The 27,963-nt window shown below is 41.7% G+C and overlaps 2 protein-coding genes across 6 annotated transcripts; one reads left to right on the forward strand and one right to left on the reverse strand.

Annotated features, from left to right (window-relative positions):
• On the reverse strand, positions 1–27,925 carry ANKRD22 (ankyrin repeat domain 22). Of its 5 annotated transcripts, none has more exons than XM_030486157.1 (6): positions 27,782–27,925; positions 5,190–5,381; positions 3,516–3,623; positions 3,116–3,193; positions 2,135–2,233; positions 1–1,376 (listed from the first exon to the last, which is right to left on the reverse strand). In XM_030486157.1, the coding sequence occupies exons 1-6, from the start codon at positions 27,782–27,784 to the stop codon at positions 1,299–1,301; spliced, it is 558 nt and encodes a 185-aa protein (XP_030342017.1). In that variant the 5' UTR covers positions 27,785–27,925; the 3' UTR covers positions 1–1,298. The 5 variants fall into 5 exon arrangements, with proteins under 5 accessions (XP_030342017.1, XP_030342016.1, XP_030342015.1 ...); XM_030486156.1 differs by having other exon boundaries at positions 27,362–27,925; XM_030486155.1 differs by lacking the exon at positions 27,782–27,925 and adding an exon at positions 9,578–9,891.
• LOC115608043 (lysosomal acid lipase/cholesteryl ester hydrolase-like) lies at positions 14,482–24,223 on the forward strand. The gene is made up of 10 exons (XM_030486151.1): positions 14,482–14,507; positions 16,244–16,382; positions 17,219–17,333; positions 17,578–17,776; positions 18,531–18,640; positions 19,509–19,645; positions 20,350–20,490; positions 21,456–21,527; positions 22,613–22,681; positions 23,990–24,223. The coding sequence occupies exons 2-10, from the start codon at positions 16,251–16,253 to the stop codon at positions 24,221–24,223; spliced, it is 1,209 nt and encodes a 402-aa protein (XP_030342011.1). The 5' UTR covers positions 14,482–14,507; positions 16,244–16,250.
• Positions 27,926–27,963: the final 38 nt, after the last annotated feature.

A 27,963-nucleotide genomic window follows, 5' to 3' on the forward strand; every position in this document is an offset into this window, starting at 1 on the left:
TTTGAAAGGAGATTCCCCTTTATTGCTATATTATTAAATCATAAAGCACCAGGCCGCATTAATACATTGCTTACCACTGCAGGTTTTCTTCTGCCTTCACCTACGCAAGAGAAGACTCATGAATTTGTTATTATTTTGGTACATGCATCCCCTGCTGCATGCACCACTCTGAGAAGCATGCTATCCTGCCCAGTTCCATGGGAAGGATACAAGAACAGCAATTCATTTATTGATTTTTCTTTTTTCTTTAGTACACTGTTTATAATGGAAAGGTGGTCAAGAGACTTGTTTCTCTACCGCACCAAACATATTTTCATTATTTTTTTAATGCACTAAACCAACCTGTGACTTGGCTTTCTTTTTGGTCTCCAGCAACTCATTGAATCATAGAATCATAGAATAGTTAGGGTTGGAAAGGACCTTAAGATCATCTAGACCACTGCATGGGCAGGGGTGCCTCACACTAGACCATGTTACCCAAGACTCCATCCAACCTGGCCTTGAACACTGCCAGCGATGGAGCATTTACCACTTCTTTGGGCAACATGTTCCAGTGCCTCAGCACCCTCACAGTAAAGAACTTCTTCCTTATATCTAACCTGAACTTCCCCTGTTTAAGTTTGAACCCATTACCCTTTGGCCTATTGCTACAGCCCCTGATGAAGAGTCCCTCTCCGGCATCCTTGTAGGCCCCCTTCAGATACTGGAAGGCTGCTATGAGGTCTCCATGCAGCTTCTCTTCTGCAGGCTGAACAGAATCTCTTTTTGCTGTTTCTTATATAAAAAGAAAAAAAAAAAAAAAATCACTCGCATTGTAGGAAAAGAAGTACTAAGGGGAAGGTACCAGACTTTGTATGAACTGCTGTGGCATGTTGTTCAGTTGTCAAGTGTATACCCTGCAGACTAAGTAACACACACTCTAAAGGGTATTTTATTTTTGCATTGGCTGCCAACCATCATTATTAGGCTTCCAGAAATGTTAAAGCTAGCTTTCAAAATCCTCTGTCTGCACCAGTCTAGTAACAAAACTGGGGAAGCAGATGGGAAGGGCAGTATTTTGAACACTGTTGTAATCATTCAGGGCTTAGTAAGACCAAATTAACACTTTCCAGCACATGCAGCCTTGGGGGTACTGACAAGTCTCACACAAAATAGTCAAAGTCTGCAGCAAGGAATGGGTGGATTTGGACCAAGTCTTTATCAAGTAAGAGCTCTCAACCCTCTGCAGGACTCCTTCTGCTGTGCAAGATGGATTGTCAGATGAGGTAATTTTCTGCATGTTCAGGAGTCCTCAATGACTAGGAATTTTTTCTTAGCACACTTTCAATGCTGTGGAACTGCAGTCTTCTTGCTATATCTAAGGGAGTCTCACCATCCTGAAAGAAACAGATGAGATATATTGCAATATGATAGGTACGGGTCAAGTACAAAGAGCTTTCCTAAATTTGCCACCGAGATACAGTGCTCTGCTGCACAAGTTTCACTGTCACACCCTTGCTCTAAAACAAAAGTTTCATAACATCTTGGCTCTAATGCTACCTTCACTGAGGCCAGGGGCAGAGTCCTGTCCTCCCCTCCAGCAGTGACAGCCATTCCACTGTTCCCTGGTACTAATGTCCAGAGTCAGCACAGACCTAAGTTAATGGCTGATTTCAAGACAACATGGGCAGTACATTGCTGATTTCAACTCAGTAATGCAGATACTTCCAGGTCAGTATTTATGTGGACAACATTTGAGCTTTTCTGTTGGCAGAAGCAGCTTGGCTTAGCCCCTCAGAAGAACGGTGTCCAATGGCACAAAAAGCACCTCAGAAGGCTCTGCCACTGCCCTGCAGCCTGTATCTTAAGAACAACTGTAGAGCAGTACTGAGTTAAGAAGAGGTACTGTGAAGATCCAGTAGACACTCAGGCAATGTTTACTAGTGGAAATCCAGCATCGAAGGATTTGGACTTTACCATTGCTCTTGCCAACAAAGGCAGTGGAGCAAACGTTGCTTTAAACCCTGCAGCAAACAAGTCTGCTGCCAGGAAGTTATGCACCCTTTTTTTAAACTACTGTACACCAGCTAAGGCCTCCGATGTACTGGTTCACCATCATGGGAAGGAAATACAATTATCAATTTCGTCTTCTTACCTGATTCTTTAAAGAAGTGTCTGCATGAGCTTGAAGCAGTAGAGGAATGACTGCCTGGTTGTTCATTTTACAAGCATAGTGAAGTGCTGTGTTACCTGACTGAAGGGAAACAGAAGCAGATGAATTTTAGTTCTATTACTTCTTTAGTAAACCACAGGTAAGTACGACTACCTAAGTACTACTATGAAACCTTATCAGCTTCCCCCTAACACCTGGATGCAAAAGACATACCATTTCCTGCCACAATACACCACACAGCAAAAAAAAAAAAATACATTGACATAAGAGCAACAGGAACAAAAAAATCGTTCCTTCCCTGGGATGCAGTTGCTAAAACAGGTCTGTTATCTTTAGCAGGAGGCTAATAGTTCTTTAGTAACTTCAGAGGATTCCATGATCTTGATCTCAACAACTATGCCTTAAGCAATACTGTTTGTTCACACTTCAGTTTTAGAATTTGATTGCTGCTAGAGTTGGGGGTTGTCCTTTTCTACCTTAGAGTAGGGAAGCTCTTTTCTACACCCAGGTAGGCTAGTGGATACAGAACTCCACATATGGCAGATCAGTGCACTCTGAAGACCAAGACACAGGGTTTAGCACTGTGGCATGGTCTTCGCCTTCAAATTTGCTCCAGTCCAAGAACTCATAAACAGTGATAAACTCAGACCCTTATATCACTAGAATCTTTATAAGATCAGGTATTTAGTATGTATGTGTCTCAACCTAGCTTGCCTGGATTCTTTTACAAGGGCATTGGTCAGGAAGGGAGAATTAGTTGGTCAGTGGAGAATTATTTCTGTGTACATCACAAAACCATTGCCTAAATCTCAAGGGGAAACACTGAATCCTCTTGATACATGACAGTCAGTTCAGTCTCAGATCCTACTCTGAAAGCAGGACTATGTTGCTGGAAGATTCGTAAGTCTATTAGTATTGTTGCATGCATAAAAGCCACATTTGCATTTGTATAAACCCACTTACAAAGTCTGTAGCATTAACATCAGCTCCAGCTCTAAGCAACATCTTGATCAGGTTTTCATTCTGTTTAGTCTTTGAGACCTGTTTGGTGCAAGGGAAGGAGTAACACAGTAAGACAGTTCACCTGCATACAGTGCAAAGTAGATTATGGCTAAATACTGCATTATTTCCTAGAAGAAATTTGCTTCTGCGAACGCCAGACTGGTGCAGTGATACAGTTCTGTTGTTTCACCAGCTATAGTCAAGACAAAATCCCTGCTTCTTCTCCTGCTTTCCATCAGTCTTTGCTTTAAAAAAGCAGTCCATAACCTATACAGGTTCCTGGCCTGCAATACTGCCATGAGAAAGGTGATAAGGGGAAAGGAAAAGGTACAGGGTCTTTCCTGCTTTCATCCAGACTCACCATGAGAAGATATCCAATAAGCATCACTGGCATGAGGATTATGATGAGCACATAGTCGAAGAAGGTAAACCGTTTTCTCACAGCATAATGCAGACAAGTGCGGTCCTTCTAAACACAAAGTAACTCTGATTAGTACCAGATTCAGTGATCTGATTATATTTATTTAATATTAACAATAGGAGACCATTTTATATTTCACAAGCTTTCTTTTAGGTTATCTACTGGAAATATTTTCTGATTTTCAAGCAGAAACAGACAGGATGCGGGATCCAAAGGATTCCATATGTGTATCTGCTAACTTGGACATGGCTGCAGAGAGAAAAAGGGCAGAGTAGCCATGTGGCTACTACTGCCACCCAGCAAGTTAAATCAGTAGGAAGAATCCCCACAACAACTCTTCCTATAGAGGTGCTGGTTACTGAAACAAAGACGTATGAGAGTTTATGGCATCTCCTTTGGCACACATGAGAAACACAAGCAAGTAGCAATACTCCCAGCAGGTTCCTAGTGAGAACAGAGTTTAAAAAAATCTGTGAATACCAAGTGTACCAAAGCAACTAAAGGGCAGAGCTGTAAACCTGTGTGTTAAAGAACACTTGTGTTAAACCTCCTGTAGGTTATCAAACTGGAGTTTGACAAACCAGGTTACAGTGCTATGCTGAGGCCCAAAATAAGCAGAAAAGCTTTTCTGTGCCATCCCTTTCAAAGGGACTTTGAGGTGAGGTGAAGATCCTTCTGCATCAAGAAGAATAGATGGGGTAGAATATGCCACTGACCTCATGAAAATTTGCTGCCCTCCTGTGAAATAAACAAATGCACTGGAAACCAGAGATAGAAGATAGCCCACAAATGTGTAGGAACTTGCTAAGCATTGCCTTGGAGTATGAGATAATACAATACAATGGACAGGTTTGGGATTTTTTCCATGGCTATTTATCACCCCTAACATCATAAGAATAAACTGCTAATGAAACCGGAACACATGTCTTTCAGCTACTGTTTTTTTGCAACCTACCACAAAAATACACTTCCTCATCACCTTAGGGAAAATAGTGAGTCACAGCTACTGTGCATGGAAAGTAGGTTTTTTAAAATAGGGAACAGGGGAAGAACAGTGGAAGGCTTCCCTCCTTGCCCCCCAGCATGCTATTACGTGTCATGCTACTGTTCTGTAGCATGACAAAAGCAGGTCTGCAGAGGCAATAAGGCATGTTTTTGTAGAGTCAGTCTCTCTGCAGGCATACATTTGTGAGAGACGGACAGGCTCTCCTTCAGACCTTCCTTTTAACCAGGGTGAAGAAAAAGACAGAGGCAAAGAAAGGCTACAGAAAGGACAGACAAAAGCTGGAGGGCATGATAAATGCAGAGTGCTGCATGGCTAAGCAGGCAGAACCCACTGGGGACCAGGGATGGCAGGCAGTGTTACCTCAACGGGGAACGTGAGCACAGAAATTCAGGTTGGTAATGTTTGTTATCTTGTTCCAATGTGTGCATTGGAATGTTAGCAAAACAAATGAGGAGAGAAACAGAAATGTATAGGTTTATTGAATTATAATTTAGGTGTTCTACACATGCCTCAGTTGGAAGCATATGGCTGTGCTTGCCAGTGTCCCCACACATACATCCCAAGAGTCTGAAAGAACAGTTGTTGCAAAGGAGTTGGTGGCCACTTACCTTGTTTCTGAGGTTGACATCAGCATTTCTTTTTAGAAGATAGCTAACTATCCTGTTGTTTCCCTTTTTACATGCACAAATTAACGGGGTGTCTCCACCAAAGCTGTCCTGGATGTTCAGACAGTTGCTGTTGCGCTCCAGAAGGAACTGAACTTCATTGAAATCGTTATTATAAGCTGCCTGACAAATGGGCTGAAGAGACAAGATAATATTCATCAGCACACATTTCACTAAAACATACGTTCTTCCCATTCTGACTTTACTTGCATATCCTAAGATACTCAAGCACTGCCAGGCACTTTTGACAGAGGTTGTAGTTCTAAGCGACTTCCAGAAGATGGTGGTAAGAGATACTTCTGCCGCTGCCTGGCAGATACACAGCAGCTTGCAGCCTGGGAAGTTGCAGCCTTTGCACAGTGGAATGAACTTTCTCTTCATTTTGGACCATAATAATATATATATTCCATGCATATAATGATTATATATAACCTAAGAAATAAATCCGGTTCATTTGCAACCACAAAAAAAACCTGTCTTCCAATTCTTACAGAATTGTTCACTGTATTAAGAAGCAAGCACGAACAAGCCCAGGCCTCTGAGTTTACAGCAGGCTTTCTCTTTGGATAAGCACGCTGAATGAGGTATCACTTCTCACTCATCAGTTCCCAGAACAAAACCATACTTTCAACAAAAAGTTGAAAAATCAAACCCCCACAATGTTTCTTTTCTAGGGCTTGAAGTTAAACCTCACACCTAAAAAATACATGCCCACAGCTCAGCGTGACTTTTGAGAACTGTTTGCTGCTTAAGTCTTTACTCACTATTTCTACACATCCCTGATCTATCCTGCAATTCCTTCCCTCTCCAGCAGCAAGAACTCAGTCTAAGGAGAGGCTGAGAATGACAGGAGTACTATGAGCCTCTAATGGCCTATAAGTGGGAAGTGTGGCAGACTAGTAGCATTTGAAGTTCTACAGTGGAAAAGAGAATGAGTTTCTTCTGTCTGTCTTCGCTGCTGGGGTTCTTATTCACTAATTTCAAAGACAGGTATTTTCTTTGAATATTATCTGCAGGTTTTCCTTCCCATCTTCCTTTTATTACATCCTAAATACACTACATGAACAAGATCTAGCTCTGAACTCTGAGCCCTTTCCTCACTCCCCCTGTTGTTAGCTTACACACACACACACATTAAAAAGATTCATCCTATTTACACTTTCACTTCAGACAAACTTTGATCTACAAGTTTATCTCCAGCATCATTGCTGCTTAGTCTTCTGGACAGCTGCATAAGAGAAGTGATTTTCCTTTCTAAAGAGATTATTTATAAGTTTACCAGACCTCACACCACTTCTTGTTTTGTTTTTATTATATCAGATGAAAATCTACAAAGAATACATGCAATACTGCGCACCTGTGTGTATTCTTATAAAAGCCTATGCATACCATTTGCTATTACACACTCCTCCAGAACCAGAACCAGTTTAAAGATTTTGAGGAGAAACTCCTCTTTTAAATCCCTCTTGGTGTGACCTGCATACCGGTGCCATCTAACTGATCAGTTTGCCCTAGAACCTCGCTCTCTCTCATACTGATGTCTAATAGTGCAATTTCTCCAGGAAAGAGAAGATCAGGTGGAGCCTGCACCTCTAGTTTTCCTACTTGTAAGTATTGCTTTGCTTATTTAAAGATGAAGCAGATTTGCTGTTTGGTTGAACATCTGCTCACATGCCATTTACCATACAAATTTACTCCTTTTCTGGTCTGATTCTTGCTCGTTCAGGAGCTTGTGTCACCAAATGATATGCTTTTGTGATTTTCTTTCTGTTCTGCCTCAAAGAGTTTTACTTGCTAGGTCCTTAAACCCAAGACGTTTCTGACCAATACTCTCATTAACTCATGGGATCTTTTTAAGCTTATACTACTGCTGAACCCAGTTCTAGAGCTATGAATAATGATGGATCACTTACCATTCTCTAAAAGACTATGTTATTTGGGACTCAGATCATGCACAGAGACCAATACACAAGAGTCACACGTGGTTTTTCACCCACTGAAACCAGAAAACATCCAGGGCACAGAGAATAAAGGAAGCAATTCTCATCCATTATCCAATAGCTAATGCACAGATAATTGACATACTGAAAGCATTTTTTTTATTATTATTCCATTGCACTCAACGTAGAATTGATTCTTTCACACATTAATGTCCCATTCATACGAAAAAAACCCAACCCCCACTACATTTTTCGTAGTTTTATGGGATTTTCTTGAGACCCATTCTGCTGGTTTTCATTCTAGAAAATGCCTCTTTTAGTCAAAGAAATATGAAAAGTCCTATAAATCAGACTTGTAATATACCTCTCAAATTGACAAATACAACTCTGTGACTGAAGGAGCTAACACAGTGGCGGAATATTTAAGTAAGGGCACAAAGCAATCAAAATAAATATAAGTACATTATTTTCATATCAATAACAATAGGACTTCAGAAAAAATGTGTTAGGAAAGAATAAGGATAAGAAAAAATACAAATAGGTGGCAATCTGTCACCTGTGCAAGAAAGGCATCAGAAGCTGCAACCAGTGGCAAATGTTATATTAGGCAGTCTTTCTCACAGAAAGAAAAGAGAGCTGTTATAGAAAGTACTTAACTGGAACAGTAGATACAGAGACTTCAGGAAAGGTGAGAAGTAGTCATAGAACTGGTAAGGGTTTTCATGGCTGAGATCACTCAGTACAAGATCACCAGATAAGGGATGAAGGAAAAGTACAAAAAAACTTTCACTGTCAGGAAGGACAATACCTCTACACAACTGAATTTTTAATTATTTTTATTTTAAATCAATTGTGGGCAATGAGATTGCAATCAGGACCTGGTAGTTTACTCAGATCCACGTCAACTGCCACATCTGCATCTGTCTACTTGTTTTCAGAGCTTCTTGCAACTCCCTCTGCTTAGCTTTGCTGAGGTAAAGATAAACCACAAGCTATTCAGCAAGTTCTACCACATGTGAAATAAAGATTAAAGGCATGGCACTAAGGACAAAGCATTCAGCCAACAGAGAGGAGGGCAAGGTAAAGCCAGTCTTGCAACTGGGAGTGCAATTTCAGATTATAATTGCTTCCTCCTTTGAGAACTGCAGGAGATAGATTGCCTAAATTACATCAACACTTTGCAGTTTTTTAGACAAAAAGGAGTCACTTCATAACATCCAGATATTGTGAACTAATCCATAGTCTCTTTGTGTGCACTAAAATTCATCCAAAGGCCATGAACTGAACATGAACTGAACATGAAAGTCTAAATCATGTTTGTGATACTGAGGAGTACACTAGTATCCAATCCCTACTCCTCAGAAAAGGCAACTTACACCTCCTTATATGAATTTCTCTAGATTTCTATCCTGTATAAATGAATCATATTTTATCCAGAAAACTGTAACTGATGCAAAATTTTTAAATATGAAATATTAACTATCAATCATGGAAGATATGGACAGCATTTGAACATTCTCTAAAAACCACTTATAATTAAGCTAGATGACACTGTTTTCCTGCACAATACTAACTCAGAGTAGTAGACCTGGAGAGAGGCAATAAGTCCTTTTAGAACAAAGTGCAGTCTACCCGCCCATCACCTTATCAATGCACAGATTCAAACTCGCTGTAATACAGAAAAAGGAGAAGATACTTGATTTCATCGAACAGCCTTTTAAAAATAAAAGGGTGGCTTTCAGCATAGAAATGTAACCTTTTAAAGAAACAGCTACTTAATGCTGTCTCCAGGAAAAGAAACAACAGTGCAATCCACTGTATTCACAGTTGAAAAGGACCAAAATTCTCACTTGTTCTCAAGTGTGCAAATGGAAACTTTATGAAATAATGAATATGTTTAGGTAGCATTTATGCTAAAATCCAGAGGTAAGCTAAATGGACCATGGTCTGGGGACAAACCCATAACGATAACCCCTACAAAAAAAAAAATCACATTCCTAAAACAGTCATGGGGTGGGAGGGAATGTTTTGTTGGGCATTAGCTTTTTATTATCTATATTCAACATAAGCTAAGGAGTTGTTTGCAGTTTGCGAAGTTGTTTTTTGCACCATGCTCAGAATCACTCTGATCTCAACACAGAACAACAAAAAGTGTTGAACACATACTTTCTCCATGAAATCACAATGGTTATACTGGTTATTGCATTTTATTTACTCCTACAAACTGTACTTTTGACAATTTGTAATAGCTGAAGTACAGCATCTCCAAAGGGAAAGAATTTCCAGATCTGTTTAAGCCTTGTATGAGAGACTGCAAAGGGAACAAATCAAACCCAGTGAATATCTGTATCTTCAACAGCTTCAGGTACTGTGCAAAAAATGGTCACCTACCTCTGAATAGAGTATCCCCATGCCTATTCTTCACTGCTTGAGTTCGTTCTTGTTCACCAGCCCAACAAGTTAACCTCACTTCAAATGCTCTTGAGCTTGTTTGAATCTGGTTAATATTTAACTTAAAAGTATCACTCTTTCTTAAGATGCATTTCCTTTAAATGCTTTCTACCTGGTCGCATGAAACAATTGTCTTCAGAAACCCAACCCAGAGAAGTAAACATGAGAACAGCAGCTTACGGGAGACTGACAGGACAAGTTACAACACAGAAGCATTTTCCTTTGTCATTTTTGCAATAACAGCCTCCAGTTGCCTAAAAAGGAAAGTAGTAAAACAGGCTGAGGAGGGTAGGAGGGAGAGAGGAAGAAGGTTTCACAACTGAAGAAAGGGAGGGGAAAAAGAAAGAAAAAAAAAAAGCATGAACCGAATACTTAAAACAAGTAACTATGAATGGTAGCTACTTCTGAATGAAATGTATTCCAAACCCTCTGCAAGAACAGCTCGAGACACCTACTGGGAAGGGAAAGCAACTAGATCCCACACTTTTTAATAAGAGCTCCCAGTATAACTAGCTTCAGTCTCTCATTAAATCAGCAGCTGCTTTCATCATCTTTTGCTCAGGCTTCTCTTCCTAGCCCAGCCCCAAAAAATGGATATGATTCATGTCTAACCTGCTAATTTTGTATGTAAATTTCATTAGAGCTTCCTTGGGAAGAGTATTATCGTTGATGTCTCCACCCCCTTTGCATGTTCATGGCTTTGAGGATAAGATGCTGATAGTATTTCCGTAGTACACTCTTTCCAAGTAGGGCATGCGTATTTTAAGTGTCTGTGGACAACTCAAAATATTTTCTCCCTTTATAGTTAAAATTCATGTTTCAAGTATAATTTAAAACAAGTTTTAAAACTATGCATGTTACTGTCAGTCTTAAACCCAAGCCCTCTGCCTTATGTTTGAGAATACTTTTTTCCATATCATTTTCATATTTATTCTCCAGTGAGGTGGAAGACCATATAAAATTACTTATACTACTTACAATATTTCAACCTTCTCTGGTTGAAGTAGTATAGCACCACTGACTGTAGAGTTAGTTTGCTAGGACCAGTTCTAACCCTTTCAATGTTTGTTTACCTGAAGAAAATTAGGTTGGTTTGTAACAAAAACATACACTACACCTATCTGTAACAATCTATTGGGAGGATCCCAATAGACTGATCTTTCAGCATGTAGTGAATATTCTGTTGGCCTAAAGACATGGAAGAGTGATTAAGACCTCAAAGGTGAAAAAGCATTCTTTGCCAGTATTTCTTCACACCCAGTTTCTAAGAAATGGACATCCTCCTACATTAACTGGCCAGGTTTTATAAACAGGAATTTATAAACTATAACTTGTTGAAAGAAACCTCAAATTGCTCAGCTGTTACATAAAACAACTTAGTAGTTTACTTAATCCTCCCCAAACACCAATATATAAATGCATGGTAACATGGAAAGTATTTAAAAAAAAAACCCAAACACAAAGCACACCCTCCTCCATAAGCACAGCGATAGCTTCAGGCAACACCTTTCCCAAGATAGTGTAAATTACCATTTAATCCAACATCACATCTTAGGCCCTCTTGAAAATCATTTAAGTGATTACTTTGAGCAGAGCTTCAGCAGGAGAGCAGACAAGCAGCCCAACCAGGATGAGGTATTAGACTTATGCAAATTTATGTAGTCATGTCCAATTCTGCTTCACATATTGTTTTTAGTGTTCATTACTATGTTTATAAATGAGGATTTGAATCCTGAAAATTTTACCATTCTTTGCTGAATAAGTCTTTTTTCTCCAAAAGGTGCCAAGACTCACCTAATGCCTGGGCAAACTGTCACCTACTCAGTCTGTGCAGGAAATGTGCTTCTTACTTCCCAAAAGAATTTTACTATACTTCAAAAGTTTCGTGTGGGGCAGAAGTGAATTAAGAATTTGTCAGAAGGGCCTTCACCAGAGAAAGAATAAGGTGCTCTTCTGGCGACTAGTGGATTACTTCTGCTACAGCCCATCCTGTGGCTCAGCTCCAGCAGCTCATCCAGCAGGCTGATCCTAGCCTGTACGAGATCCCAATCCCCATAATCAGTTCACAGGCACAATGTAGAGCACAGCAGTCCTGTAAAAGCCAGTGGGGCTGTACAAACCTGCTGACACGTGTATGCATTTTCACGATCAATATTAGCTCATATGCTGATTCTTAATTTAAAATTGGCCAAGTAGCATAGTGACTGGGCGATGCCTCAGCAGACTGAAGCATTTGATAAATAGCTAGCTTCTTTCCCATACATGCCTGCTCAACAGCAGGTAATCATGTGGCAAATGCACCTGGGTCGGGGCAATCCCAAGCACAACTACAGGCTGGGTGGAGACTGGATTGAGAGCAGCCCTGAGGACAACTTGGAGGTGTTGATTGATGAGCAGCTTAACATGACCCGGCAGTGTGCACTCACAGCCCAGAAAGCCAACTGTATGCTGGGCTGCATCAACAGGAGCAAGGCCAGCAGGCCAAGGGAGGTGAGTCTGCCTCTCTACTCTGCTCTCATGAGACTCCACCTGCAGCGCTATGTTCAGCTCTGGGGACCCCAACACAAGAGGGATGTGAAGCTGTTGGAGTGACTCTAGAGGAGGCCACAGAGATGCTCCGAGGGCTGGAGCACCTCTGCTATGAAGACAGGCTGAGAGATCTGGGCTTGTTCTGCCTGGAGAAGGCTCAGGGTAGACCTCATAGCAGTCTTCCAATACCTGAAGGGGGCCTACAGGAAAGCTGGGGAGGGACTTTTTACAAGGGCAAGTAGTGATAGGACAAGGGGGAATGGTTTTAAACTGAAAGAGAGGAGATTTAGGTTAGACATTAGGAAGAAATTCTTCACTGTGAGAGTGGTGAGGCACTGGAAGAGGTTGCCCAGAGAAGTTGTGGCTGTCCCATTCCTGGCAGTGTTCAAGGCCAGGCTGGATGGGGCTTTGAGCAACCTGGTCTAGTGGAAGGTGTCCCTGTCCATGGCAGGGATTCTTTAATCATAGAATCATAGAATAGTTAGGGTTGGAAAGGACCTTAAGATCATCTAGTTCCAACCCCCTTGCCATAGGCAGGGACACCACACACTAGACCATTTAAGGTCCCTTCCAACCCAAACAATTCTATGATTCTATGATTCATTCTATGAAATACAGGGAGAAAATTGATGAGAATCACAAAAGTACTTGAGAAGAAGAACACGGTTCCAAGACAAAAGGAAAAGCATATACAGACTATTTCCTTAGATGAATGCTACTTTTGTATTTTACAATCTTTGCAAAAGAGAAAGGAACACATATTCCCCCTCTAAGCATGCAGATCATCAGGGATGTGTTTAGAGGCACAGGCTACCTCAGGGGTACCTAAGAAAGAGTTGACAGACACTGGGGGCTAAGACATAGTTGGATACTTCATACTATGTGATGCCAGACCACCTGGCATCAAACTTTTGCTCCAGCATTTTCAAAACAGAATATTACCATTTCAGCTGGCATGGCTCTCTAAGGACAGCACATCCTGGGAAGTTTCTGTATACCTTTCAGATTTTGTGTTTCCTATGCTCTTCTTACAGGCAGTACTTTCATTGTCTCTTTTCCCTGTTCAGGTAGGTTAACCTGTCTTTCACTCTTCACTAGATTCCTACTAACAATGTCAGAAATGATATCACACATCCCAGGTGAAACTAGGCAGAATGTTGTGGATCATTCCAGGCTGACAATTCTACAAAACAAAAAAATGTAGAATGTCATTAGCTGGGAGTACAGCAGAGAAAAGTCTTCTGTATCTCTCACTAGGCAGGGGTATCAGACGTGCAAGCTGTAATGTTTTTCATTGAGAAATCACTTTTTTTGGCTTTTCCATGGACTGCAGTCTACAAAGCAGAATTGTTTATGTGGTGACTCTCGGGTTTTGTTTACTAACACAGACTTACTTCACTTTGTTTACCCACACAAAACAGCAGATGATTAGCACCCACATTCCAGAGAATTTGCTGTACTAGGGCACCAGGCCAGTTCCAGTGAGTACAGAGCCCCTGGGCTGACTGCAATTAATTCAGTGGTTAGGCAGAGGTCTTCAAACATACTGTGTTTTCAGAGAGTTCATGGAAATGGCTTAGAAGAAGCAAGAAATCTTGTTAGCATTCTCTCTGACTCAAAGTTTACATGTTTTCAAATTTAATTCAATACCTGAGAATCCTTACATAAGCAGGCTAATTCAGAGCAAGCTGGTCTTTGCAAGTTGTAGTGTTCACTGAACAACAGATTTAGGAATGTATGTTTGAGGTTAAACACACACCTTTCAGATCACTTGTATTTTTATTCTAAGATTACATAACAAAGAAGAATTGTCCCTGAGCAATATGCAAACAGCAGTTCAGAAAACAAGTAGCAAGTTTAGAACCAGTAACTACACCAGCTTCTGCACAAGCCAGAGCTGCAGAGACCATGTTCATAGGTAGGAAATGTTGGGAAAAGCTTGATTTTAACTCCTTTCATCCCAAAATAATGTGGTTGCAGCAGTCCCCAAGACAGGCAGCAGTACAGAACAAGATCTGTCACAGCCTCAGAGGACAAGAATCCCCCACGTTCTTGCTAAGTATCTTAACCACAGGTTAGAAGCCTCTTTACGTCTCCTGCTCCAAGGTGCAATTTAGTCATTCAGAATGTCACGCAAAGGTGCTGTTTTTCATAAAATAACTCCACTCCTTAAATACTGCCAAATCAGCACTTAAACATGCTCTCCCACACGTGCAGACATCACACAGCAGTCTACCGCTGCTCCTTTTATTGGCAAAGGTTTCTGCCAGTCAATCAGTCTGCTAGTGGAGAGAGACTAGGAACTGCAACAGAAGACACAAGCAAGTCAGTCGAAGCGGAGGTAAGTTGCTTGTACATATGCATTCATATGTACTTTTCTCCGCTGCCTTTCTCCATAAAGATATGCAGCCTTGCCTTCGTGCAGTTGCAAGTTGGAGTAAACAGCCTTCATCCTTTCTGATCTGCAAGCCTGATGCTATGCATCAAAGTGCATGTTTGATAAAGTTGAGGAGAGGAAGATGTCTTTGCCCTTTGCAAATGGGAAAAAGGAGTATCTGATGGTTTCATTTTGTTCTAATTTTTGGGGTTTTTTTCTAAGGATGTCACTGTGGATGCATGATAATCTCAGCATTGAAAGAGTGTGTATAAATCAGACATTTTGCTCTCATAGTTCCAATTGCATGTAAGCTTTCCTTGTAATTTAACCAGGAGATTCTGACATTTGCTAGCTGCGTTAACTGCACTGGTGCCTTTCTGTCCCATTTACAGTGTATGTGAAAAAAAAAAATTATGACTCTCTCAAGAATACACTGATGGATTTTTAGAAGATTAAAAGCCTATTTTCGTTAAATATCAAAAATCTCCAGAAATGGCATTTTGAATGTGTCTTTCAAGTCTCTTCCTTTACCTTTTTTCTTTTTTTTTTTTTTAACGAAATATTTCATTTAATTCCAGTTTGCCATGGTAAATGCCACTCTTGTTGTTTCATTACATAAAAAGACTAGATTGCTCTTCAAGGCTCCTACAGTCAAGACTTTGCCACTGAAATTAATGAGACAGTGAGTGCCAAGCCTTGGAGTTAATTGGCGCAGTCTGACTTAAAAAGCACTAATATGAAAGTGTGTCAAAACATGCAGCTAAGTCAGGTGACAATAATAGTATATGGAAAAAAGTATACCCTAAAAAAGCAACAACTTAGCTACCCCATTGCCTCACCTTTAGTACAAAAACGAACTGTGACTTAAGCTGAAATTTTCGGTTCCCAAACATTGTTCCACATGTAGAAATAGAGGAACATGTTTTACTTCTGTTTGAACTGAATAAAACAGCAGAAAGCAGTGGAATATCTAGCATAAAATTGTGCTTCCAGAGCACAATGCTATTCTATATGACAATAACTGAAGTATTCTCCTACCAAGTGGGTGGACTGGAATATATTCAGTTTTGGTTTAATTCAAATGTTCTAGTGACTCAAGATATGATAGATATAATAAAAAACGAAAAGAATTGAGAACTCCCTCCCTCATGAGAAAGTTCAGAGAAAACAAATCTTTAGGCTATCCTTTTCAGGCTCTTCAAATCTTCCCCATGATATATCTGGTTTTATGACCTGTTGCCTCTATTCTGATTACAAAGGTGGCTACAGCTAAAAAGCAGAGCACTAAGTAAATGCATTCTAAAATTTCTATTCAGAAGAGCTAACCTGTGACCATCAGTCAACCCCTAAAAAAACATGAAAATGCAGTCTTTCCTCCAGGTGGCCAAGACACAGATTTACTATAGGGAGAACTACATGTGAGAGAAACGGGAAGGAACTTATGACACAAACTAGCACCAGTATTATACAAGCACATTGCCCCAGGTTGGTTCCACATTCTTCCAGAGCCTTTGACTCACTCCTGGTCCCTGTTGAACAGGATGAGCTGCAGACAGTCCCTCCTCACACAGGTGCTCATTCTGGCAGCTCCTTAGGGAACAGGTCATGGGCAACCTTCAGAAGCCTCCCAACTTGAGTCTTCCTGTGGAATTCCATGCCACTCTAAATGCAAACAACTCTGCATGTGCTCTTTCACTCAGCCCCAAGATGTGGTGCCTCCTCATGCTGCTCTGCTCTCAAGGAATTGCCTTTTCAGCAGGATTCACAACACCCTCCGCTCTGAACTCAGACAAAAGCCAGTTCAGGAAGACTCGTAACCCTGAATCCCTTATGAATGTTGTAAGTTGGGTTACTTTCTCTCCCTTTCTTTCTAAAGTGTCTCTCCCAATACCACTACTACTGTCCCATCACTAATAGTCCCTGTCAGGAGGCTAAAAGTAGCTCCAGCAATGTGATAGGGAGCACCGGCCTACAAACCAGTGCTAACACCTTGGTGCTCCCCCCCAAAAAGTCCGAGCTGCCACAGAAAAGAATTCCTTTGTTGTGGAGGCAAAGGCTGGTTTCTAGTCTCAAAGGAAGCAAAGACCTCCCTTTCCGTAACAACCTGTATGGTGGCAAGGGAGGATGAATTCCTACTTTAAACAGCAGATTCGCGTTACACAAAGTAATCCAAGACCCATTGCTCTGAATCACCAAAGATTTCCTCACAGTAGTGGTAAGAGTGTAATAGGTGGTGCTGAAAGTGAGTCTGTAATAGGAGATCCACCCTACCTGGCTTGCCTAACTAAACTTTGGTAAGGAAGGATTGATTATGGACCAAAACCCACAGCTTTGGCATTGTCTTATACCAACACTCCTATGTATTTAATCTATAGAATAGTATTACCTGTATCGGCCTTGCAAAACAGGACAAACTATCTCTCAAAAGGTTAGTCACTCATTACAGTCCTGCTTTGTCCCATAATATGCGGTCAAATACCAGACAACTACCACTTAAGCAGGACAGAAGAAGACTTTGGTGCATCTTTTTACAAGATCTGTAATATTCATTCTCAGACATGGTGCCTGTGGCCAGGGGCCTTGCAGAACAGAACACAGAACACGCTGCTCAGCCTGGTTATCCTCCAAAACAGGACAACCTGCATGTTCACACACTCTCCTTTGGCTTCTCACAGAGTGAAATTATCAGATATCATGGATACCCCAGTGAGGAATATGAAGTTACCACAGAGGATGGGTACATTCTTAGTGTTTACAGAATTCCTGCTGGGAGGAACAGCCAAAGTACAGGTATGACACAGTCATAGGACGTAAGGAAAGCCTGAGAGTCAACTCTCCCATGGGTCCCCCATCTTTCCCCTTTGCACATGCCATGACATATTCTACACCTTTCAGTCTCAGCAAAAGCACCTAGTCAGGAATCTGGACTGAATTCAGTATATCGGTTAAAAAAACTCTGCAAAACCAGACTCTGCACCCCAGTTTTAACTAGACATTACTTACTACAGCATAAGAAAACCCTCTTCTTTTTCAGGGAAAAAGCCCGCAATCTTGCTACACCATGGTACTTTAGGAGATTCTATTCACTGGATTTCTAACCTGCCCAACAACAGCTTGGGCTTCATCCTCGCAGATGCTGGCTATGACGTCTGGTTGGGAAACAGCCGAGGAAACACCTGGTCTTTAAAACACAAGACCCTTAAGCCCTGCCAGAAAGAGTTTTGGCAGTTCAGGTACTCCATGGAGAAAGAATTACCGAAGAAGGCAACTCCCAGGGGACCTCTCCCTTTCTGGTTATATGAAAAAAATCCCCTTCTGGATTATATGAAAACCATTGTGGTTTTCATATAATCTGACTTCAAGTGGGATATGCATCATCTAAGGAGACTAGACCAACTCTTTAGTCCACATGCAGTCACTTCTGGTTATGTCAGGGGGGGACATAAGAAGGGCTTGACTGCATGATCTGGGCAGGCCCTTCTGGAATCACCATATACAGAAGCAAATATGCAAGTACAGAGGGCACCTTTGTCCAAACACAGTCCTGGTTTCTTTGGGGAAAAGACTTCCAAAACTGGGACACATTTGTAACTTTGAAGTCTCCCATACCATGTCCTGGGTGCAGACAGGAGAAGAGACTGCTCAGCTCAGTGTACAAATCTGATCTAGCACAACTGATAATCAGCTGAGAAATAATTTTTTGTAACCCACGCTGGTAAGAGCAATGATTACATTTACTTCTGCAAGTCCCTCAGCTAACAGACAAAACTGACACCTCCTTTGCAGAGAGTGCAAGGCATCAGGCAGCCTGGCAGTTCCACTGCGTCCCTCTACCCCGTTCCCCAACTCAAGCAAGAATGCAAACAAAGTGTGTGAAACCTCATCTTTCAATGGGTCCTGCTTGGTGCAATGAAGAAAACTGATATTCAGTAACTCACACCCTAAGAGCTGAATTATCTGCCAGCTTTCTTTGTTTCTCCCCTGTAGCTTCGATGAGATAGGTAAATACGATGTTCGAGGAGAGCTGTACTTCATAATGAATAAAACTGGACAGAAGGATGTATATTTTGTTGGTCACTCAGAGGCTGCAACTGCAGGTAATGTTATGACTGCCTGGGTCCAAAACAGTTAATGTTAGTGTTTATGATTTATATATAAGATCCATGAGTAGATATTGGGATTTATGCCATGGTGTGCCATTGCCCTTTTACAAAAGCAAACTCAGAAACAGGAGAAAATGTAAGTAAGTGGCCACATTCTTAGGCAATTCTTCTTCTTTCTTCTCGTATGTGTATTCTAAGGGTCTTTTTCCAGAACAAATCATTTAGGCCAAAACATCCCCACCTATGTCTTTAAACACCTATGTTTTAGGCAGCCAGTTAAAGTTCTCAGCAAATGCATCAGTGGAGAAATCTAAGCATGTTCAGGAAACAGGATGTGATGCATCCTTTTTGATTTTTCTTCCTTTTTTCCTTCCCCATACTCTTTCTTTATGTATGTACTCACTGTCACTTGAGTTTACACTTAGTTGCAAAAAAAACCTCTGCTCTTAATCTTCAGAAAATTATTGTATTACTGCATGTCAGCATAAATATATACAGTCTTTTACAGATTGCAAGCTGAAAACTCATTATTTTATCAGAGATTGGGGAACTTCAGAAGGAATTTGTATTAAGAAAATCTGATTAAAGCAACTTCTCCCCCCAAAAATGGCCTGAACACAAAATTGTCAGTTCTGAGAAAACCAATACCTAGACACGCTCTAATGAACCTGTATCCTTAGAACGAACTCTGTCTCCCAGATAAGTTTCAAGAATCAAACACTTCCCTTAGGCCTGCAGCATAGAAATGTGCAACAGTCAATGGGCTGCTAATCTAGTCTCACTTTGCTGCCTACTGCTTTTTTATTTATTTGGTCTGTGGAGATCTCTTTACTAACTTGACTTGTGTCTTCTGTTTTTGCAGGCTTTGTAGCATTTTCTACTTACCCTGAGTTGGCTCAAAGGGTTAAAGTGTTCTTCGCTTTGGGACCAGTAGTCACAACCACATATGGTACCAGCCCTCTGGTGACACTTACACGTCTTCCCCAGTTACTGATCAGGGTATGTCATTCCTCTTTCTAAAAGACATAATTGTCTGCTTTGTCTCTACTGAACTCACTCAACCTAAACTGATTTTAAGGGGGTGGTGAGTTAAGAATTAATTCAGTGTATCAGACTGCTGACAGTGCTGGTAGACTTAAGACTTTGCACAGAGCTAAACTGCAAGGCTTGACACGGTATCTCTTTTGCAACTTCTTTAAGATAACAGGCATACTTTCACCTTGATTTATTTAAATCAAATGTTTTTGAAGGAAGCTCACAAATACCACAATAAAAGGAGTCTAACTTACTCTACTAAATCTAGCCTTAAGCACTAGTAAAAAGCTACAAATAAGACATTTCTGTTCCCTTTTTACTTAGCAGCAATACTTACAGTACAGTTTGTGCACCTGCCTGGAAGAAATATTAGGGCAAAAAGGGACTTCCTAGACTTTGCAGTCAGGAGTGCAGCCAACTGCCCCTTTTCACTGAGGTCAGTGCACTAAAACCAGACAGATAGTGACCTCCACAACTCATGCCTAATAATAAGCAACGGGAAGAACCTGTGGTGTGCTCTTGGGAAGAACACACTTAAAGGATTCTGGGATGGCAAGCAGTTTCAGCAATCTTAGGTAAGGCTGTAGAGAAGAGGGAGTGACTGTTTTCTATATGAAATAATCCTGCAACAAGAAGTAAAAAAAGTTTTGCATTTTTGCTCCCCTCAGTTACTGGCTGGCTGCAAAGGAATTCTTCGCCAGAATGAGCTGCTGAAACGGCCTCTAGTACGGATCTGTGAATCTCTGGGAAAACTTTGTGGCAGTGCCTTGTGCTACATAGCTGGAGACAAGTTACAAAATCTGAACATGGTAAGCATGTCCGAGAACACCTTAATGCAAGTACTATTAACGTAATTTTGAAGGAAAACAGTTTTTCTGCTTTATGTCTACATACAGTTGCAGAGGCATAGAAAAATGTGTTAGGGTTTTCAGGAAATGCCAAGTAGGACCTCAGCTAATGACAAGATGTACCGCCTGACACATTCAAATCACACAAGGAAGAAAGGCTGAATTCAGAATGGTCCCATCTTGCAAAGATGTCCTTCAGTGTCCCCTCTTTTGGGGCTAAGCCAAAGAAAAATTGCAGATACCAAAGCTTTTTAAAATGGACAGCTAGATGGAGAAAGATATCTTTTCTTTTGCACAATTCATATTTTCCTTCCTAAATAGGAAGACATCAAGATCATCTGAACCTAAGAGATCGTTTCTTTGTAGTTGCTACATATCAAAACATTTCCAGCCAAAATTCAAACCTGCTTCTCCAGACTTCTCCCAATTGCAAGATCTCATTCCTTTACGCTGGCTGATAGCTTTTTTTCTTGCAGAACTTCCACACGCCTGTTCCCCAGTGTCCTTCCATCTCTCATACTAAGACTATTTAACAAGTGTTCCCATAAAAATCTCCCACACATGTAGCCTCATTATGCTCAAGCAGACAATCTATTAACAATCCTCTACTGATTAAGCACGGCACTAAGCATCATACAAACTGTAGAAACTGGAAAAAGAAAAGGCCATACAGACTCCCCAAATTATGTTTTCCATATGACTAAGCACTAATGTGGAAAAGAAGCTCCCAAAGGGATAAAATTCTACATACTCATTCCTACTGTAATCTCACATATGTTTCTCTTCAATATTCTTTTTGATATTTAAAGAATATCCTATTAAAATGGGGTTTAACACAGAAGCACTATGTTGCTCAGGTCCCTCACAGCTTTATTCTGTCACAGCGCTGGATCACTGCATTTATAACACTTCTGCTTTCTCTCCAGAGTCGAACAGATGTATATGTAGGACATTACCCTGCTGGAACATCAGTACAGAACGTTATTCACTGGCATCAGGTATAACTGCGTACTGACACACTCTTAATACTGCTTTTTATGCAACCAACAGCCCACAGAGAAGTCCGGGGATGGTGGATTTGGGAAACTGTCCATCACATCTTCTCACATGCTGCCATGAGCACCTGCCAGAGGGAGCACTGCTTCCCATGGCACATCAGACCATCACCTGAATTGCCCTTTTGGTATAAGGCCAGGGGATAAGCCAGACAAAGAAGTGATCCAGGTTAAGCTTTTTTCCCAGCGAGTTAATTGCACCCTGGCTCACCTCCCAGAGCCAGTTAACCACACAAACTCTTCTGCTGGCACAAGCAACAAGTGGGGAACTACCTCTTATGCTCATCTTATGCCGCTCTCAGAGCTAAGCTTGTTCTGCCTATGCTTCAAGTCTGGCCAGGGCAAAAGAGCATTGGCCCAGAAACACATCACTGTATGTGCACAGAACTGTGCTACTTCTGCCAACACTTAAATACATGCAAACTCCTGCACACACCCCTGGCTAACATTGCCAGGATCCAGACCACCAGCACCCAGAGCCAGAATAATAGAGACAAGCTGGCAGATATCTAGCATATCCTCAGTTACCTAAAGGTTTGGATTAAAAAAATGCACACATTTTCAGTAAAGCAGGTTAATCTTTTGGGTTTTGGTTTGGGTTTTTGTTTCATTTTTCCTTTTAAACATAGCACATTCAAGAATACAACAGTTTAGTGTTAAGATAATCACAACTCTTATAAGAAGTCCAGAGCCTCTATGTCAAGGTATGCGCAGAGGTATCACATGTTACCCTAGACTAGCAACAGCCCTGGCACACTTCTGTGTCAAAAACTGGGACACCAACTTACCAAACTAAGGTAGCCAAGCAAAATTTTAATAACAAAAGATACCAAGGGTGGTGGCTGAGGATCAAGGCAGGAAGTTAGCGAGTGGAAAAGTGATGAAGCCATTCACCCTACGATTCATTCTCAGTACCCCTTGAATACTATTCACTGCCTAAGCCTTGGCGTCAACCACAGGCAGGAAAATGCCCACTGCTCTGTCTCTTAACACTTTTATTTTATCTGTCCTTTTAACAATATTAATAGGTAATACGTGCAGACCAATTGCAAGCTTATGACTATGGCTCTAAGGAAAACATGAAGAAATACAACCAGGTAAGGCAATATAGTTTCCCTGAGAACTATCCTCAGGTCCTGAAAAAACAAAGAACAGAAAAATTCAGATTTCAGCACCTGTGGGTGCTACAGAAAGAGGGAGAGAGTGTCTGAGGCAAAAGCCAAAGCCCAGTCCTAGAACTGGACGAGGATGGAGCTCTTCACTGGCCCCAAAAACCTCACGGTCTGCCTTTCAGTTAAGGGAAGAAATGAATCTCACAGCTAAAAGTGGAGATGCATACCTTCATTTTGGGAAGCTACTTGCTGCAAAGATAAAACAGAAGGGGTGATTCAGTACAGCACAGCAGAGACTACTGCTGTGGTGAACTAACACATCCTGTGCAAAAAAAAAAAGAAACAGAGAAAACTTGGTCACTAGGCACTTTGGTTACTGCCTAGTCAACACTCAAAAATATTTGACTCCTGCAACACTGATAACTTACCTGACAGTTTTTTGAGATTTGATCTGATCAGTTGACTTATAGTGAGCTTTTCTGAGCCAGGACAAATTATTTTTTGGGTGGCACACTATTTTACGGGTGGAGAAAAACTCCAGAGATTGCTCACACACTTTACATCCACATATATGGTCTTTAAATACTGAAGTTTAAATTTTCAAGTGGCAATATTCTATTCCCAATACTTTGGATGGTTAGGAAACTGCCCCCAAAAAGCAGTCAATGAGAAAAATAACTGACCCTTAGATAATAGGGGTCAATTTAAAAGCATCTTGTGCATGGTCCCTTACCACCCTGTACTCAACCACCCTGCATTAAGTCATTTGGCTTATGTTTCAGAAGATCTCCATTCTACTTGCCCATGTTTTTTGATTTCCTCTGTAATGATATTACTCTATCAGTATCAACATTGTGACCTACGGTGTCAAGTGAAGTCTGGACTAATACAACTGAAAGTCTTTTACTCCCTGCCCCATAAAAGCATGAAAAGGACCCTACATAAGCCAAAAACTTACAGGTTTGGACATAAGGGACACATAAGAACAATTACTCTGCAATCCTTACCTGATAAACACACTGCTCTTTCCATATACCCACCTCTTTAGCACACAAGTAGGTGTCAATTCATAGCCATACATTAAGGAAAGACCCAGGAATAGGATGGATCATTCCCTTTCGTGGTAGACAGGGAATGATATTAGAGAAATAGACACTAAGAAGGTGGGCTTCATCCTTACTGTTTTATTGCAGTGAGTGCAGAAGGGAAAGAGAGGTGCTTGCACAGAATCCTTTCTTTAAACACAACTTCTGTTATAACAGCATTCACCCACGTCTCCTCCCTTTCTTACAGCCTGCTCCTCCTGTGTACAAGGTAGAGGAAATAAGCACACCAATTGCTGTCTGGAGCGGTGGACGGGACAAATTTGCAGATCCAAAAGACACAGCAAAGCTGCTCCCTCGGATTAAAAATCTCATTTATCATGAGCATTTTCCTTCTTGGGGTCATCTTAGTTTCATCTGGAGCCTTGATGCACCTCAGAAAATGTATCGGAAAATCATTGAACTGCTAGCAAAATACCCTTAAAGCTTCACACACAGGGAATTCAATTACCCACTAAAACCCCCAAAGATTTCTATTTAGCAGTAGAATATGGGTATAGGGATTGGTATAGGCATTTACAAGCCACTCTTGATTGGTTTGCAACTTTTTAACATTGTTTTCCATAGTTTGCATTATCTTGGTGACTGCAGTCTCTCTGAGGAAGTTGAGGTACATGGGGATGACCATTGAAAATACAAACATATTAGAAGGAATGCTTCATGGATCACTTACTTTGGAAGATTTTAGCTTTTTAGGACTGATTTTACTACAACTAATATTTCATTTTTTCATCCGTTGTACATCAATACCACATATTCCATCTGAGACAGAGGTGTTATCCCATGAAAACTCCAAAATGGAAGATACTTTTTTCTCTGCTGAAGTACTACTGATCTTTGTTTAAATTAAATCATCTATCCTCTTGACAGAGCGTTTCACCTGTTTTCCTCTTGTCAGATTATCAACAGCAGTAAGCCAGATCCAAAGATCTTCACGTGTGAGATTAGCCTGCCATTTAAGCAGGCAGTAATTGGCTTTAATGGCCCAAATGCCAAAGAATCCAACATCAGAAAACCTGTGTCAGACTGAAATCACTTGACTGTCGGACAGCTGCAGAAACTCACTTATCCTCACACTAATGGTTTTTTAACTTCCTTACTACGAAAAGCACAACTGTCTTCATGCTCATAACCTGGCAAATGAGGAGATGCACACAAAGGATGACAGGTCCACCACAAGAAATGTTCCTGGCACTCAGTGAAGAAGCTGTGTCAAGTTCTTCTAGCTTCTCAGTTCACTGCGTTAGTGTGCTCACCTACAATATTATTCCAGGAGGTGAAAGATCGTGTGAAAGATCACATGAAAGAGTTCATCAATACAGGCTAAGACATGGTAGCTCTGCCACTATGGGTGTTTCTGGGTGGGGGTTTAAGCCCAGATTCCTCAATCAAGACTAGTGGTAAGTGAAACCCATTTGATGATAATCTGGGAGATAGATATCAATATATAAGCAAAACATGTTTGCCTAATGCAATATAGAAAACATATGCTAAGGAGATGACACACCTTCTCTAGCAACCTGTGGTACCACTAGAAACCGAGCTCACAGTATCTGGAGAGGCAGCCCAAGACACAGAGATCGTGAAGTGGCTGCACATTATTTATAAACCCCAGTGTCCTGACCACGCCATAGGACTCAGAACAGACCTAGCCCACCTCCACAATGTAGCAGGGCAGGCCTGGCAGAGGCTCATCCAACATTACACTCAATACAAACATGTGCTTTAGGTCTGAAGGGAAGGAGAGCAGGACCAAGAATTCCATCTTAGGTAAAGAGGAAGCGAGCACCTCTTTGAACTGTCTGGCAGCAAAGCCTCTACTTTCATTCACACTTCTGCAGCACCACCCAACATTCAGACAAGATGCACACAATGAACCTAACAGTATGATACTGAACAAAATATATGATAGAAGCGAGGGAAAACAAAAAATCACAAGACCAACCTCCTACCCTCACAAGTGGTGCCTTTTCCCTGCCACAAAAGGAGGGCTGCCCATGAACCAAGTTGGATTCCATGTGAACCGGAGCACATGGCTCTTCCAAACTGAAAAAAACCAGTAAGCAGACACTGGGGACTGCTCTTTCTGGGAGATGAATGAAGAGGGATCTAGTAGTTCTTCAAAACCTGGTCATGTGGACACAAGTCTGAGATTAAGCTTACTCAGCTTGGAAGCAGCCAACAAGGAGTACTCCAGGACATGAAGCTCAAACTTCTTTAGAGGGCCTTCCTGTTCGTAGAAGAAGAACCAGCCACAGTGCTGTGGTTTAAGCCTAGTTGGCAACTAAGTACCACGCAGCCACTCACTCACTCCCACACCCTGCAATGGGATGCGAAGGAGAATCACAAAAAACAGTAAAACCCATGGGCTGAGATAAGAGCAGTTTAATAATTGAAACAAAGTAAAATATAATAACAATAATTATAATAAGAAATAGAGAGAGAGAGGAATAAAACAACCAACCAACAACAAAAGTAACAAGTGATGCACAATACAATTGCTCACCACTCACTGACCAATGCCCAGCCTGTTCCCAAGCAGTGATCAGCAGCTCCCAGCCAGCTTCCCTGGTTTCTATACTGGGCATGACGTGCTGTGGTATGGAATACCCCTTTGGCTAGTTTGGGTCAGGTGTCCTGCCTCTGCTTCCTCCCGGCTTCTTGTGCCCCTCCTCACTGGTAGAGCATGAGAGACTGAAAAGTCCTTGATCAGGGTAAGTGCTACTGAGCAACAACTAAAACACTGGTGTGTTACCAGCATTGTTCTCAGGCTAAAGCCAAAACACAGCACTGCACCAGCTACTAAGAAAAAAACCCCAAAGCTCTACCCCATCTGAAACCAGGACATACAGAAATAACCTGCAAGAAGTTACAGGGAAGCATTCAGGTCAGTAACCAACACTGCTTGGAAAAGAGTGCAAAATGTAGTGTCTTTCATACTGAACACCTAAATTAGCCTGATGTCCAACCTAACATCACCTGTGACCTGAGTTTTACAAAGGATTGCCAAATTCTCTAATGGAAGACAACATTTTCCAAATGGTTGTCAGACAGGCTCTCTACTTGCCAGAATTTCCTGCAACCAAACGTTTTCTTATATTGCCATCCACCTGGAATTCAGTCCTGGAATGGGCAGTGTCTGGACAAGAGGAACACTCACCCCTTACACTTCCTTGCAAGACAGTTAGCTACTCAGACAACACCCTTGCAGCCCTGCAAGTGTCCCTTGCACCTCTGCTTCCTGATATGACTAACTCAACAGTCCCAGTGAGCACAGAGAAAGCCCTCCATGGCATAGACCGAAGCCTGTATTTTATAACATTTTCAGCCAAACTCAGTGAACCACAAGTGTCGCAGGAAAAACCCAAAATATCAAGGTATTTGAACAAACAGGATTTTTGTTGCTTGCCCAAATCAGTCCCTTCTGTTCTTCAAGCCGGGACCAAGACTTGTTGCCCCATACCACAGCCACCAGCACCAAGAGTGATACTTCAAGGCTGGGATGCCAAGCAGCTAGAACAGACACACACACCACAACAGGAAGGATGGTAAATGCCCTTACCATGCCTGGGAGTGTAGGGTGATCCAAGTACGAGTATCTTAGACCACATCTAGACTTCTGTGTCCAGGTTTGGGCCACAGGAAAGACAACATGATTAATATGTGCTGAGCAAGTTCAGTAGAAGGCCACCAAGAAAGTAATCCAAAATTATCATGGACTGACTGCTGTGTTGGCTGGACATTCCTAGCAGAGACAAAGACCAGCCCACAGTACAGTACTGCACTGCACTGCACTGCCCTGCATGCCTCCTCAGAAACCCGGGCTGGCAGCCTCTCTTCATACTGCAACCCCCTACCTCCTCTGCCTCAGCGAAGAAAGTCCCCTCCTCTCCAGCAGTCCCTCTCTCAGGTTCCACAGCCTCATACAGACAACCACACCTTCATTTAAACCTTCCTCCTCTTCCTCTTTACCCACACGCACCATCCTTAGCAACAGTGCTGTGTTGCCCCTCAGTAAGCCGCACTGGGGTTCAGGTTAGCCCAGGTGCGTCACACGTGCCCCGGTACCTAAGCAGTTATGGACTGGCGCGGCTGGGCAGACCCAGGAGCGCGGGTAAGGTGCCGGGGATACCCCGGGGCGCGCACGGGCCTTGCCCCCTCGCC

Source organism: Strigops habroptila, chromosome 5 (genome assembly GCF_004027225.2).
Source record: "Strigops habroptila isolate Jane chromosome 5, bStrHab1.2.pri, whole genome shotgun sequence".
NCBI lineage: Eukaryota > Metazoa > Chordata > Aves > Psittaciformes > Psittacidae > Strigops > Strigops habroptila.